The sequence below is a fragment of the Hyaena hyaena genome, unplaced genomic scaffold (genome assembly GCF_003009895.1).
Source record: "Hyaena hyaena isolate Hyena2069 unplaced genomic scaffold, ASM300989v1 scaffold_37, whole genome shotgun sequence".
Classification (NCBI taxonomy): domain Eukaryota; kingdom Metazoa; phylum Chordata; class Mammalia; order Carnivora; family Hyaenidae; genus Hyaena; species Hyaena hyaena.
This window is the reverse complement of record NW_024080669.1, coordinates 2620525-2634106: the sequence shown is the minus strand read 5'-3', so window position 1 is coordinate 2634106 and position 13582 is coordinate 2620525. Positions and strand designations below refer to the sequence as shown.

Here is a 13582-nt window from a genome sequence, read left to right as displayed (position 1 = left end):
CTAGAGGACACTAGGTAGTTGGAGGCATGACTCATCCATTTCCTGTAGTGCTTTTGCGTTTCAGGGTTACTTTTAAAGCAAATCCACAATTTAAAATTAAATGCATGTTTATTAAAGATTACCAGCACGTTTCCTCACTATCAGCTTCATCTTACGTTTGCCCGGCTCCCATAAATATTCGACAAGGGTGCGGAGGGCCTCAATAAACACTCTATCAAGGAAGGGTTGGGTCAGTGTTTCCAAAAAAACAATCCTGGCCAAAGAGTAAGGCATGAGTCAGAAGGGACAAGGCAGGATGCACGGAGGCCTGGTTGGAGGCACTTGTAGTCAAGCATTTCATTTCTTCAAGAAGCATTTTTAAGCACCTACTATGTGCCAGGCATGGTGCTCAGCCCTGGGTCCACAGGGAGCGAAAGAGGCCTAGCTTCATGGAGGAAGCCATCTGGGAGATGGACATTTAGCTAACAGACTAACAAATACATCATTACAATCAGCCACAGGCGCCCTGAAAGGAACAAAGATGGAAAAAGAAGACACGGAGGCAAGAGGAAGAGAAAAGGAAGAGGAGACTTAGTTTTGCTCAGGCTGCCACGGGGCAGGGGGGAGGGCTTCATAAGAGACCTTTCTCAGAGTTCTGGAGGCTGTACGTTCAAGATCAAGGTGCCAGCCAATTTGGTTCTTGGTGAGGACTCTCTTCCAGGTTTGTGGATGACCCTCTTCTTTGTCCTCAATGAAGAAAGAGGGAGGAAGAAGGGAGGGGAGGGGAGGGGGCGGGGAGGGGGGGGAGAGACAGAGAGAGAGAGAGAGCTCCAGTTAGGTCTCTGGTCTTTCTTCCTCTGCTTGTAAGGACACTTATCCCATCACAGGGACCTCACCCTCACGACTACATCTAACCCTAATAGCCTCCCAAAGGCCCTAGCTCCTAATACCATCCCATTAGGAGTTAGGGCTTCAACATATGAATTTGAAAGGGACACGTTCAGTCCGCAACAGGCTTCAACACAATCCAATCCAGTGACAATACTGAGCAGTGACAGTAGGAATGGAGAGCAGGGGACTGATGGAAAAGGCATTCTGCAGAAAGAACTGGCAAGACTCAGTGGCAGGCTGCAGTGAAAGAGGCACTGATCCCAATCAATAGTGGACGAGAAAAGCGAAATACGCACACGAGAAGGTGACGTGGCATGGGGGTGGGGGAGTGAGTTCTGGCACCCTAGGACAAGTCACCCAAGGAAAAAGTCCTCCAGCAGCAGACGAGCACAGCCTGGCAGTAGGTGAGGGCTCAGAGCTGGGGATTCAGATGTGAAGGCCTTTGGGCTCACGCTGCCCCACTGGATGAGAGAGCCCACAGCTGGGTGTGGAGCTGAGGACACAGATAAGGCGATGGCCACACACACCCCCGCTGTCAACCTGCAGCTGAAATACTCACCTACTGACACATCTCCCCTCCCCACTGCCCCCCACCCCCCCGGAGGAAAGGCAGGCTACCATCCCTTTGCTCTTAGAGTGACAGGAGCCATGCCCGGTGGGCTCGGCACCCACCTAGTAGTGGCTCATTAGCGCCCTGTCGTTCCTTAGACAAAGGTACAGCTGAGGGTTTTTAGTAAGTCAGCTCATCTGTAGAGCTGGTAAGCTCTGGAGCGGGCGTGGGGAGGGGCGCCGGGAGCACACTGGTACATGACTGGCAAAGCCTGGGTAGGGGATGCCACACCCATACACCTCTACCTACACAGAGAAGGAAGGGTTGGTGGAGGTCAAGGCCTCGTGATGGCTCTGGAGAGAAGAGAAGCATTCTTCAGGATCCTGGCCACTGTGATCCTGGCCGTATTCCTTGGCCTCCGCTGCCCGACACTCCCATCTGCCCATACCCAAAGTATCACCCGCATCAGAATCACCCAAGGCTTCTCTTCCTAAACTTCTCCCCAAGGCCCAGGATTTCTAAACGCGATGTCCCAGGGTCCGACTTAGTAAACAGGTTACAGGCGATCAAGGTGCATGCACACGAAAATGTGAAGGCCACTCCTTTAAAGAATCTGATGACTGGATGTCTGTTCTGTTAAACTCTACCCTTCTCCCCACTGCCCCAGATGGTGTCACCCATGTCCCCATGCCTTTAAATGCCATCTGGAGGCTGGTGACTTCCAAATGTCCAGCAGGGCTTCTCTCCTGGGGCCCCCCTCTGCAGCAGCTCCACGTGAATGTCTAGCTTGCACCTCAACACTGTAATGTCTACAAAACAAGGCCTGATTCCACCCCCCCCCCCACTCAATCCTTCCCATCTTCCCCTCCTGAGTAATGACGCCATCGTGCACCCAGTTGTTCAGGACGAAAACCAGGAGGCATTCCTTCACATTCCACATCTAAGCCATCAGGTAGGTCCGATCGGCCCTACCTTTCCAAATCTATGGTCAGTCTAATCACTCATCCCCACCCCCACACGCCCATCATCCTGGTCAAATCCATTACCATGTCTCACCGGGACCACGGTTCATCCCTTTCCTGTCCCTCTGCTTCCACGCCTGCGGCCTTGGCCTACGACGGCGTGACTCCCAGCACATGCGCAGTCTAGCACAGCAGACAGCACGATCTTTATAAAATACAACTTCCCTGTTGAAAGCCCTCTCCTTTGATCTTGGGCCAAAAGAGAGGCAAAGTCCAAATGAGCTGGTATCTGCCACCTCCCCAACACCACCCCCGCACACTCTCCCCTGCCCACCCTGCTTCGATCTCATCTCCATCTCACGTCATTTATTCAAGCGCCTCCTCAAACACAGCCTCCTCGGGGAGGTCTTTGCTGCCCCCACATCCAAGTTTCCTCCCCATCTCACTCCCATCCCTCCCTACCCCTAGTTTTATTCCCTCCAGAGGACTTAAAACCTGAAATTATATGACCTATTTATGTGTTTATTTGCTCATAGCCCAAGAAAGCAGAAGATCTGTGAAGACAGAAACCTCTCTTTTGCGCACTCCCACAGTCCCACAGCTAAGAGCACACAGCAGACGTCCATATTTGCAGATTGAACAAGCACCTAAATAAATGAAGAAGGACAAACTTAAAATATAAGGTAGTGACTGTGATCTTAGCCTCGCCTGTCCCTCCAGAAGCAGAGCCTCGACAAGGCCTGTGGGCAGGTGGTTTATTTGGAAGGTGATCACAGAGAACAAGAGAGTGAGGAACCAGGAGAAGAAAAAGCCCTAACAAGGAAATGCTGTGAAGCCGGCCGCGCTGGGAGCACCTGGGCCTTGATCCCACTGGAACGTTCCTTACAGAGCGTAGAAGCCTCTTCCACTTGTCCCCGAGCACTGACAGGAGAAGCGCTGAGCTCCTGCACTGGGCGAGGCTTCCCCCAGAGGTGCTCCACCTTCAAGCTGCTGGTGTGTGGGGCTGTCTGGGCTCCCCGAGAATGTGAGGAGCCAGGGCAAGTGATGTGAGGCAGACGCTGGAGACGAGATGTGGGGGCCCATTCTCAGCTGGAAGCAGAGGCGGAGCGCAGAGGCCCCTGTCACCGGCGCCGTGATGGAGATGTTCGCGGGGGTCCTAGAGGGCGTCTGGCCCAGCTGGGGTGTTCAACGCATATTGTTTGGGCTGGATTAAAAAGGGTAAACTGAGATTTATTAAATTATGCAAAGTGAGGTTGGGAAACTCTCTCAAGACGAGAGATTTTAAGATCGGAGCCCACGCTTCAAACCTGGGGCCAAGAGATGACACATGTCGTCTAACTGGCACTGAGGGCAAGGGGCGCTGGAGTGGAGGAAACAGGACCCTCACAGCGGGGGGGGGGATGGGGGTGTCTACAAGTCACTCAAACTGACAGACAGGCCCACGGCCAGCCCTCCGTGGAACGCTGTCGGCCTGGAGATGCTCCACGGACACAGAGGAATGGGCCACAGATCCAGAGAGTGGAAAGAACGCTGTGCTAGCCCGGACTCAGGAGACCTGGGCTCTCGGCTCACCCAGCTCAGTCATGTCACATCGACGTGGGGCCTCAGTCTGCCTGGCCAAACGCAGAGAGTATGCTTCAACCTGACTTCTCTCTTTCATGCCCCGGGTATACTGCTGTCACCAAATGTCCCACCACACTTAGTACTCATTTCACGATGAGCTCTAGAGGGCAGAAATGTCTCCGTATCCTTCACACCCAACCGACGCCTAACGCACAGTGTAGGCGTTCGGTAAATTTGATGAATAACGAATCATTGCATGCACAAACGGATTTCCTCACAAGGAAAAGCATATGAAAGAAGATGAAGATGGCGGATGTCCAAACACAACATGGCCATGCTGGTAACGGTGGCCTAAAGCTAGATGGTTCCTGGGGACACATTAGACTGAGCCCAAGAGAAAGCAGGCGATACATAAATGGGATTTAAATTTTATTTTCGGGCCTGTTGTCTCCTTAGCTTAGTCATGTTCTACCACGATTATTCCCTTCCCTGTGATTTTCACCCTATAGCTCTTAGGTATTGTAGGGACCCAGGGCTACAGACCAAACAGGAAGCCCAGAGCAAGGGGATGTGGTCAGGAGGCAAGGCAAAGGACCGTGAAAATATTCAGCACGCAGTCATTCACTCCTTCAGCTAACATTCATTGAGCACCTGCCGTGGGCAGGCCCTCTGGGAATATAGTGGGCAATAATATAGATCCCTCTCCTCCTCGGGTCAGTCATCTCTGCAGCGTATACGCACGCGCACAGGTGTCTCCACCTACTCCTCCCTTCCCCCAGCGCTGTGGAACTGAAGTCACCCACGCTCTGCAACAGCCTCACAGCTGGAAGGGACCTCACTGTCCTCAGATCCGATGGCACCTGGGGCCCACCAGCTACTGGGGCTTCAGTGAAACTGGAGGCTTCTTACATTTTCCACCCATCGGCCTCCCAAAGGCTCCCTGCTTATGTATGAAACACCTTATCCCAGGCTTTGGGGAGCGGGGAGACAACCCCCCATGGCCCTGCAGGTAAAAAGCCGGGAGACGGGGGAGCCCACCAAGGCCTTGACCTCCAGCACTGCCCACCTGTTGTTTTGCTGGCCCGTTTGCTACTCTGGGCAGACAGAACATTTTCACTTCTGGTCTCCAAATGTGAGAATTCACCAGGCCACTGGCTTCCTGTTTTGTACCAGATCTGCTTAAATATCACTGCTTCTAGACAGCTTTTGATCACTAAGCAGTTTTTTAAATATGGTAATGATACTCCCGTGGGCTCCCACTTGGAGGGTTTGGTCCCCTGGGGCAGAGGAGGGCACCACAGATACCAGTCTTGCAAGGCCACCGGCACGAACCAAGATCGGTAGGTTTGAAAGAGAACCTCGTAGGGAGCTGAGACCCCTCCTCGCCTGCCCAGCCTCTTCCTGGGTTCAGCCATTCCTTAAGGTCGCCCTTCAACAGACTAAGTCACCGTCCGTGTGCACTCTGGGGCCAGACCGGGGTCTGACGAGGACCACCGGGTTGCACGCGACTGAGGATGGGCAAAGAAAATCAAAAGGCTTGGTTTTCAGAGCACCCCCAGACTGGACGGGAATCAAACAAAGCCCGAGCTTCCCCGTAAAGACAGGGATATTCTACATAATTTCCTGAGACACTCCTGGCTATGGCCAGAGCCATACAACTACCGCAGAAAATTCAGAAAAGGTAGAAGACCTGAATTTTGCCTGCAGAAAAGTACCCATCAAACAGGAGAGGAGCTCAGTTCGTCTTAAGAGGGACTGGGATGCCCGCCACGGTGCCTACCACAGTTCGCGCCTATTAATGGGAGTTGTGTGAATGAATGGAGGGAATAATCAATAATTCAGTTATGGAGGCCAGAGAGTATGTGTAATTAAATGTGAGAAGACAACAGGATCCACCTGTCTCGGCGTCCCCCTGGGGAAATGGAAATTGAGTTGGCATAAAGAAGGGGCAAAATTTGATGATTTGGAGGCCAAAGGGGTTTAAGAAAAAGGAAAAGACTAAGGAATGGGTCAATGAGAAGCTCAGAGCTGAGGACAGGGCCCTTCTCACCACCCCAGGGGACCTGGGAGAGAGATCAGAAGCCAGTGGGAGGGGCTTCTTGGGGACCAGGGACTCGGGGAAGCCGCCAGCTTGGACAGAGGCTCAAAGTGGCTGACAAAGGATCATAAAGAAAACACCTTCTTGCCTGGCCTCAAGCAAATCATTTCACCAGACCTCGATCCTCTGTTCCCTCCCCTGTGAGGACAAAGGGAGACCCTGCATTCGGAGCCCCTGCTCTGCTCTCACAGGTTTGCTGGTAAAGAAGTTTGGGCTGGGAATGGTCCAGTCTTAGATGCCGGTCAGAGTTACCCAAAGTCAATGAGAGGCTGAGCAATATTTTGGATCCTAGACCATCAGAGTCTCAAAGACGCCCAGGGGTCACCTTTTACCTCCCACCTCCTGAGTTAGAAAATCAGAACTATATACTTCGTATTCGCATCTTTTGTTTATTGACCACCTACTATGTGACAGGTCCTATGCTCGACACAGAATACAGAGAGATGATAAAAACAACAACGAAAACAGAGATCCTTTTTCTCCTTCGGGTAAAAGAGCAGAGCCTTGGAGAAGTAGCCCGATCCCTCGATTTCCAGATGCCGAGACGCATATCCACCGTGAAGTGACTAGCCCGTGGCCACACAGCATGGCAGCGCGGGCCAAGACCAGACCCTATTCCACACTGTTCCTTCCTCAGCCAGCTAAGCCTGTAGGTCAGCCTTTTGGTGAGGCCTCCAACTCTACTCAGGCTCCAGTACAGTAGCAGCTGAGCAGCCTTAGGCAAAGCAAGCTACCCCTCTGGAGCCTCAGTCTCCCCAGAGGCAATGTGCAGCCAGTACCAGATTCCCCACGTCACGAGGCTGCCACCAGGTTTAAGTCGCCGCGATGTGCATGAAGATAATGTGTCCTCTGCAGGCTGTGCTGCGCAAGCAGTTCCTGTTCCTCCTCCGGTCACCACGCATCCCTCTCCAGGACCGGGCAGCCCTCCGTAGCCACACTGGGGGGTTTCTACTCTACTCAGAAGCCATTTCTTGAGCACTTCCTATATGGCCTACTTCTGGCAGTTACTAAAGACCTAGGGGACAGGACCCTGCCCACAAAGCCCCCCCCACACACACCCCAGTTGGGGAACAGCACGAATGGAAGAAACATGGCCACCTGGCCCATCAGGCTCTAACGGGGGGCGGTGAGCCAGGACCCCTGAGGGCAGCCATGGGGAAGCGGACACGTGAGATGACCATGGAGACTAGTTGTGGTGAGGAGGGGGTGGCAGGGAGGGAGGAGGCATTCCCAGAAGCCCTGGCAAAGGCACTAAAGAGGAACAGGGTGACAGAGGGACTGAGAACGGCCAGTCCATAGAGCTGCTCGCCCTCCTGCCTGCCTCCTGGCTCTTGGGGCCAGCGGAAAGGATAGTTAAGAGGAGAGCGAGGTTCTGAGGGGTCTGAGTCCCCAGCCCAAGCAGACCAGCAGCCAGGTTTCCAGGCCTCTGCTCCCTAATCATTTCCGAACAAGCTGGAAGCCACCACTTCAGGACCCTCAACAAAAACCTGTTGAATCCTTGAGTGAGGCCTGGGGTAAAGGGTAAAGCCGTGTTAGCCCGGAGGACTGCGGAAGTCAGGAAAACACGAAGGAGGCAGAGGGGACAGGGAGCACGTCAGAGGACCCTAAAAGAGGAAGTAGCCCAGTCTCAGTTCCGCTCCCAAGTACGGGAAATACCCTCCGTTCTCCCAGCCCTCAGCAGCTGCTCCTGCCTCCTTACCTGAAGCCACCAAACCTACAGCAGCTCCACCTGGGCCCTGGGCCCCATCCTTTCATGCTTCCCCAAAGTTACTGAGGTTGCTGAGCCCTGAGCACATTCAGGGACCTGGGGCGGTCCTGTATTGGCTGCAGCCCCAGGATCCAGGCTGAGCAGGGCACAGTCAAGAGGATTTTTTTGAGGCTGGACGCCCCATGGGTTCAAGAATGGGGTCCAGCCTCGGGACTGAAATCCAAGAAGGAGGTCAAAGTCGGCCCATCCAAGCCTCCTCGCTGCTCTCCCAATAAAGCCTTCAAGGGAGGGAGGGATCCAAAGCCCATGGAGGCTCTTACCCTGCTCTCACCAACTCCGATAGAAGGGTTGTGGCCCAGATGAAGACCTCCAAATCAGGAGACCTGGTTTATTAAGTCAGAACTTGGCTACACTGGGAGAAATGGCCCCCAGATCCTGGCACGGAGGGAGGGAGCAGGGGCTGGTAATGACCCTCTCCTTCCTTCCTTCCTCTCTCCCTCCACAATGGGCTAGAACCCAAAGCAAGAAAGAAACCATGCCCTGAGGAAGCAAGGTCCAGAGGACAAATAACATGACTTCTTCCCTCCTCGCCTATCACTGTCCTGGGCTCCCGCAGCCTATCGACCTTGGTCCTGGGACATCAGAGGGTCATTCCCACTCAGGTTTCAGCCTTGGCAGTGACTCTCTCAGGCTCTGCTCTGTCCACAGCTGCCCCAGGAGCTCAGTCTCTCTGGACTGAACGACGCTGCATCAAGGGCCTAGGAAGAAGACAGCCCAGGGCGGGCTCCACCTCAGGTCAAGTAGGACACAGACCAGAGCAAAGAGTAATGACTCCCAAGGCAAACAGTCCTGCCGTCCACCAGCTACACCTGGTTTGTGATTTCCCTTGTGCATTAGCTGGGTTGTGTTGGTTTTGGGTTTTTGGGTTTTTGTTGTTGTTTTTTTTTTAAGCCTAGCCTGGTTTCCTCCCCAACTCCTACCATTTCTGGTCTGCCCTCCCCATCACAGGGCAAGCCTTGCACAGGAAATGCAGAACATAGGGAGACAGAGCTCTCCACCCCCAACGTTCACCCACCCATTGCAGGAGCCTAGAAAACCAAAAAAGACCATGTTTCTAGACTATTTTCAGTAGTGGGCTCCAAATTATTTGGGAGGCACGGCGGCTGGTCAGCAACAGGGAAGAGAGACCCCGGTGGTAGACAGGGGCGTGGGAGGGTTGAAAAGCACCAGAACCAAGCCCAGAGGGGGACAGGGCGGGGCAAAGGCCAAGCTCCTCCCTCAGCTCTTAGGGGAAGTCGGTTTCTGGTAGGAAGGTTAAAAACAGTATCTGGAATCACCTCCACTCCCACATGACTTTGCCTATTGAAGATATGACTGGTTTTCCGGCCTCTGGAGTCAGCCCTTCAAGGGGAAGTGACTGGGGACGCCCCACGGAGAACTCCCCTCATGCTGGGCTGAGGCGGGAGGGCTGTGCTCACCAGAGTACCTGGAACCCCTCCACAGGCTCAGGGGCCCCCTAAGAAGGGAGTCTTTACTCCTAGGCAATGCCTGCCATTTTGGTTTGCATGAGAAAGCCACAGCTATTCTAACAAGACTGTCTCCAGAGCCCAGACCCCTCCTGTGAGTTCTCCAACTGCAGACCCATAGTCATTGTACACAATAAGGGACCGGGCCAGGCCTTGAAGACCCAGGAGGGTGAAGGGAGCCCGGGGACCCTGGGAGGGGCAGGTGCCAAGCCAGGAGCCTCCTCCTGCAGAAAAAGCAAAGGGAAAGCAACAGAGAGATGAGGCTTAGAAAGGATTCCTCCAAACCACTGCACCTGCTGAGGCTTCTCCCAGGTGGGAAGAGGAGCTAAGAGAGAAAGGGTGGGGGTGAGGGGGGTCCATGAGGAACTGCTGGAGGGAGAAGGTGGATGAGAAAAAGCAACCGCGATGTGGAGGGGGATGGGCTTGAAGGCAGGGGGAGAGAAGATGTGACCCAAGGGCCAGCCAGCTACAAAGCAGGGACGGCTCCTAGGCTTTCAGTTCAGAACGGACACTCTGGAGAGAGGATTCTTGGAAGGAGGGACCATCTAGAACCTTCGACTCAGAGCAAAGGGTTGAGATAGAAAGCTCGACTCTAGAAGCTTCCACCTATTAGAAATAGAACCTCCCCAGGAAGGAAAGGCAGGACATGGTTGAATGCACAGGTGGAAAGAGCCGTCTGGTGTTGGCAGGTGGCGGGGACAGCATGACGCTGGGCCTTGGTTCCTGAGATCACCTCCCTCAGAGCCACCCCTAGAAGTGGGGAGGGATGAACGGAATCACCGCTTGGGTTCCGCACAGTCCTTGGCGCTATAGGCTTGGGTACCTGGACCATCTGCAGACCTTACTAGGACATGAGGTTCACTCAGGAGCTCACCAACCTTCCACTCACCTCTCCAGGGCTCCAGAGGCTGCCACTCCTCCATCAGGCTAGCCTGTCGGAGAACTTCATGTAGCCTCCATCTGAACTGCTGACGTGGCCACTGATGGTGAAGGGTGGACCCACCTCCAGCTCCTTCAGGTTCCTGAGAAAGATGATCCGATCGGGTTTTTGGGGAGCTGGGAAACTGGGTTCTCCTTGGGAGCGCAACTCCCTACACCAGCGCATGGGAAGAACTTCCTGGCAGTGACTCCCTGACTGATGTACCTTCCAGAACAGGAGGTGGCCCATTTCTCGGGGGCCAGAGGAGGAGGGGAAGGCCTGCCCTGCGGCAGAGAGTGAACAGGACGGCTTAGCACGGGAGGACCTTCTGACCCCCACGCCCTAAATCCCTGGTGGGCTTCATTTCCTCCTTTCCTTTGATGCCACACTGTGCCTGAAGTTATCTTATTTGTAGTCAGGCCTGTGTCCACCACCGACAGTGAAACACTTGAAGACAGAGACTGCTCACTGTAAGCCTAGAAGCTGATAACACAGCACCCGGGACAGTAGATTCTTCCTGAATAAATGAGTGAATGAATAGAAACGGATGGTTGGTCCCTCCCTGGGGGTAAATGTTAAGAGGATCGCCATTAGCATGGTCTTACATAATCCTGTCCAAGTTCAAGTTTTCATTCTAAACTTGAACTTCCTAAACAGACCCTGGCTCCTTCCTTTTCTCTTGTTTGCTTAGGGGGATGGGGAAGGGACAAGGAAGAGAAACTCTAAGTGCTGGCGCCATACCTAACCCCACCCCTGCCTTGGGTCTACTTGCCGTATCTGGTACAAGTTGAAGACAAAATTAGGCCCTAGGAAGACAATCAGAAAAGAGAAAGTTAGTACCTCTGGGGAGACCTACCTGCCCATCAGCTGAGAACATCTGGGGCTCCCTCACCCTATCTGGGAGGAGTAAGGAGGCTGGGCTGGGCCTCAGGATGCTGTGGGAGGGCCCTACGCCAGTCGGTTACCCCATCTTTCCAGACAGAACCACCAGTTTTGGGGGGCAGAACCTGCCACTAGGCATCGGCTCCCCCCCATTATGTGTACTGATGAGCCTGGGACAGAGGGAGTCCTAGCTTAGAGTCCCAAAGCAGCAGACCAGGCTTGAACCTGGCCCACATCTGTCTCCAACCCGGTGACTTCAGCCTTCCAGCTTCACCTACAAGAAACAGAGACTAAGAATTCCATCCTTACATGGAATTTTAAAGAAAGCCCTATTAGGCGAAGGCACACTGACACATGGTAGGTGCACAGCAAACATTCACGGTCGCTGTGGGCGTCCACTGCAGACCCCAGAAGTGCTCTCTGCCTCTGGGGATTCCGGGGTGCCCTGCCAACTCTCCCCGGGCCTCTGGGAAGCGCAGATGGGGGCTCAGAGCTGGGAGTCCCGCAGCAAATTCCAAAAGACTCCCAGGGAAGCTGAGGCAAGCGTGGGAGGGGAACCCAAGACCCACGGGCAGCCTGAGCGGGGGACACCTGTCCAGCCCGCTGCCCTTGGCCTCGGGCCCCACACGGGCCTCGGGGATGGACTCCCGTGGGCTCGGAGGGAAGAGAAAGGCAGCTGCCCGCTGGGTAGGAGGAGCCCTCACTCCCTCAATAAAGGCTCAGCACCCCCACACACACCCCCCCCAAGGGCTCAGCCACCCCCACTCAAGTCTTCAACCACTGCAGCCACCACAGGAAATATTTTTGCATGATGCCATGCTGAGGGGTTTGCAGCCCCACCCGAACTTGCCAACTGCGGCAGAGAGGAGGGGCTGGGATGGGAGGGGCTGGCGCTCACTCACCCTCCCAGCAGTACCCACGCTGGTACCACTTGGCCAGGCTGTAGCCCAGGATGGACACGAGCAGCAGTGAGAGCCCCACGCCGAGGATCAGGCCCAGGGTGCTGATGGAGTCCTCACCTGCAGAGAGAGAGAGAGAGGGAGAGAGAGAGAGAGAGAGGGAGACACACACACACACACACACACACACACACACACACACACGCACGGTCGGCTGCCAGAGCCCTCTTGCGGCCCCCACCCCATGTTCCAAGTCTCCTCCCCTCCCTCCTCCCGAGCCCCTCGGAATCTTGACCTGAGCTGGCTAGATGAGCCAAGTTCATACTAAGATGGGACTGTCTGATACTGGGGTTTTGAGAGTTAGCCTGTTTAGCCAAAGCAACAGTCCTGGACAACAGACAGAGTATGGAGCTGGGAGGGCCTCCGGAAGCCACAGGCATCCTGCTGGCTGGAAAAGGCACTGCTGTTTGCGGGGAGAGCCCAGGAGGTCCCTCCTCAGCCTCACTTGGTGGTGGAAAACGACAGTCCAGAGACGCCAAGAGCAGAGACCTGAAGACCTTCTCCGGTTCCCTCCCTGCAGGACCCACAGGCAGGGTTTTTACTTTTAAACTGTTTGCTGCTTATACTTCTCGCTTCTTCCCTTTTTGCGGTATGAGCTCTTAGCTAAATTTATATTTTATTTGTAAAGCCAAACCCAAGGGAGAAAGGGAAGGAGGGAAGGTGCAGGGAGGGGGGAAAGGGGAAGGAGGGGGTGTGGGGGTGAGGGAGGCCAGAGGAGGAGGGAAGAGGGATTGGATCCTTCTAGGGAAGTGAGATGGGCCTGAAGCAGAGAGGGAAGCCAGCTTTGCAGGGAGAGGCTGGCAGCCGGAGCACCATGGAGAGAGGCTGGTGCAGGAGCGAGGAAGAATCAACCGATGCCCCATCTCGGTGGCCCAGGATGCTGAGGCTCAGGGCCGGGGATGGGGGGGTGGGGGGTTGCCAAGGGGCCAGAAGGGTGTAGCGGTTAAGCACAGCCTCCGGCACAGCAGGCCTGCTTCCAAAGCCCAGGTCCACTGTTGGCAAAATGTGGGACCTGAGCAAATCCCTTTCCCTCACGAGGCTTCATTCAACTTGCCTTTATGGGGGGAAAATAAAAGCAGGACCTGACAGACACAGCGAACAACGTTCATTACAACGTTGTTGTCGTCAGTGTTATCATCAAATAGTGGGACCGTAGTTTTTAACTATTCCACAATTTCCCCTGCCCAAGCCTTTCCCTCTCCCATGCCCCTTCTTCCCAGAAAGGCATCCCGGTTATTACCGGTTAGAATCTACTCGGCAAAGAGAAGGGGAGAACCAAACGCAGAAAGAAAGGGCCTGTCCTCCTAGTTTCAGATTTCAAAAGCCCAGGCCCTAAGAAAAATGGGAAGGATTCGCAACTTTGACAGAAGACAGGCCGAAGCAAGACTGCCCTTCTCGCGATACCAGGGAAAGAAATCTCCAGCCTGGGGGAGGGGAGGGAAAAAGCGAGATCAAGAGAAGTGGAAAGAAAGCACTAGAAGATATTGAAAAGATGTCAGAGGGTCCCAGAGAGAAAGTCCTTGTTCCCTGATCCGAAGGCAATTG

General features: G+C 54.4%; 1 protein-coding gene across 3 annotated transcripts; it reads right to left on the bottom strand.

The window, feature by feature from the left end:
- Positions 1–89: 89 nt before the first annotated feature.
- Positions 90–12542, bottom strand: SMIM35 (small integral membrane protein 35). 3 transcript variants are annotated; one of them, XM_039229336.1, is made up of 5 exons: positions 12273–12542; positions 11981–12097; positions 10969–11002; positions 10166–10299; positions 90–721 (listed from the first exon to the last, which is right to left on the bottom strand). In XM_039229336.1, exons 1-4 carry the CDS (start codon positions 12415–12417, stop codon positions 10200–10202), a joined length of 396 nt encoding a protein of 131 aa, XP_039085267.1. In that variant the 5' UTR covers positions 12418–12542; the 3' UTR covers positions 90–721; positions 10166–10199. The 3 variants fall into 3 exon arrangements, with proteins under 3 accessions (XP_039085267.1, XP_039085268.1, XP_039085266.1); XM_039229337.1 differs by having other exon boundaries at positions 90–726; positions 10167–10299; XM_039229335.1 differs by lacking the exon at positions 90–721 and adding an exon at positions 3124–3586 and having other exon boundaries at positions 10167–10299.
- Positions 12543–13582: the final 1040 nt, after the last annotated feature.

Bases quoted from the DNA above. Each gene is read 5' to 3' on its own strand.
- SMIM35 (XM_039229336.1), bottom strand. From the start codon at position 12,417: ATGCCTGTGGCTTCCGGAGGCCCTCCCAGCTCCATACTCTGTCTGTTG. The intron at 12,098-12,272 runs GTCAAGATTCCG...CTCTCTCTGCAG, and splicing joins GGCTCATCTAGCCAGCTCAG to GTGAGGACTCCATCAGCACC. The intron at 11,003-11,980 runs GTGAGTGAGCGC...TTGTCTTCCTAG, and splicing joins GCGTGGGTACTGCTGGGAGG to GGCCTAATTTTGTCTTCAAC.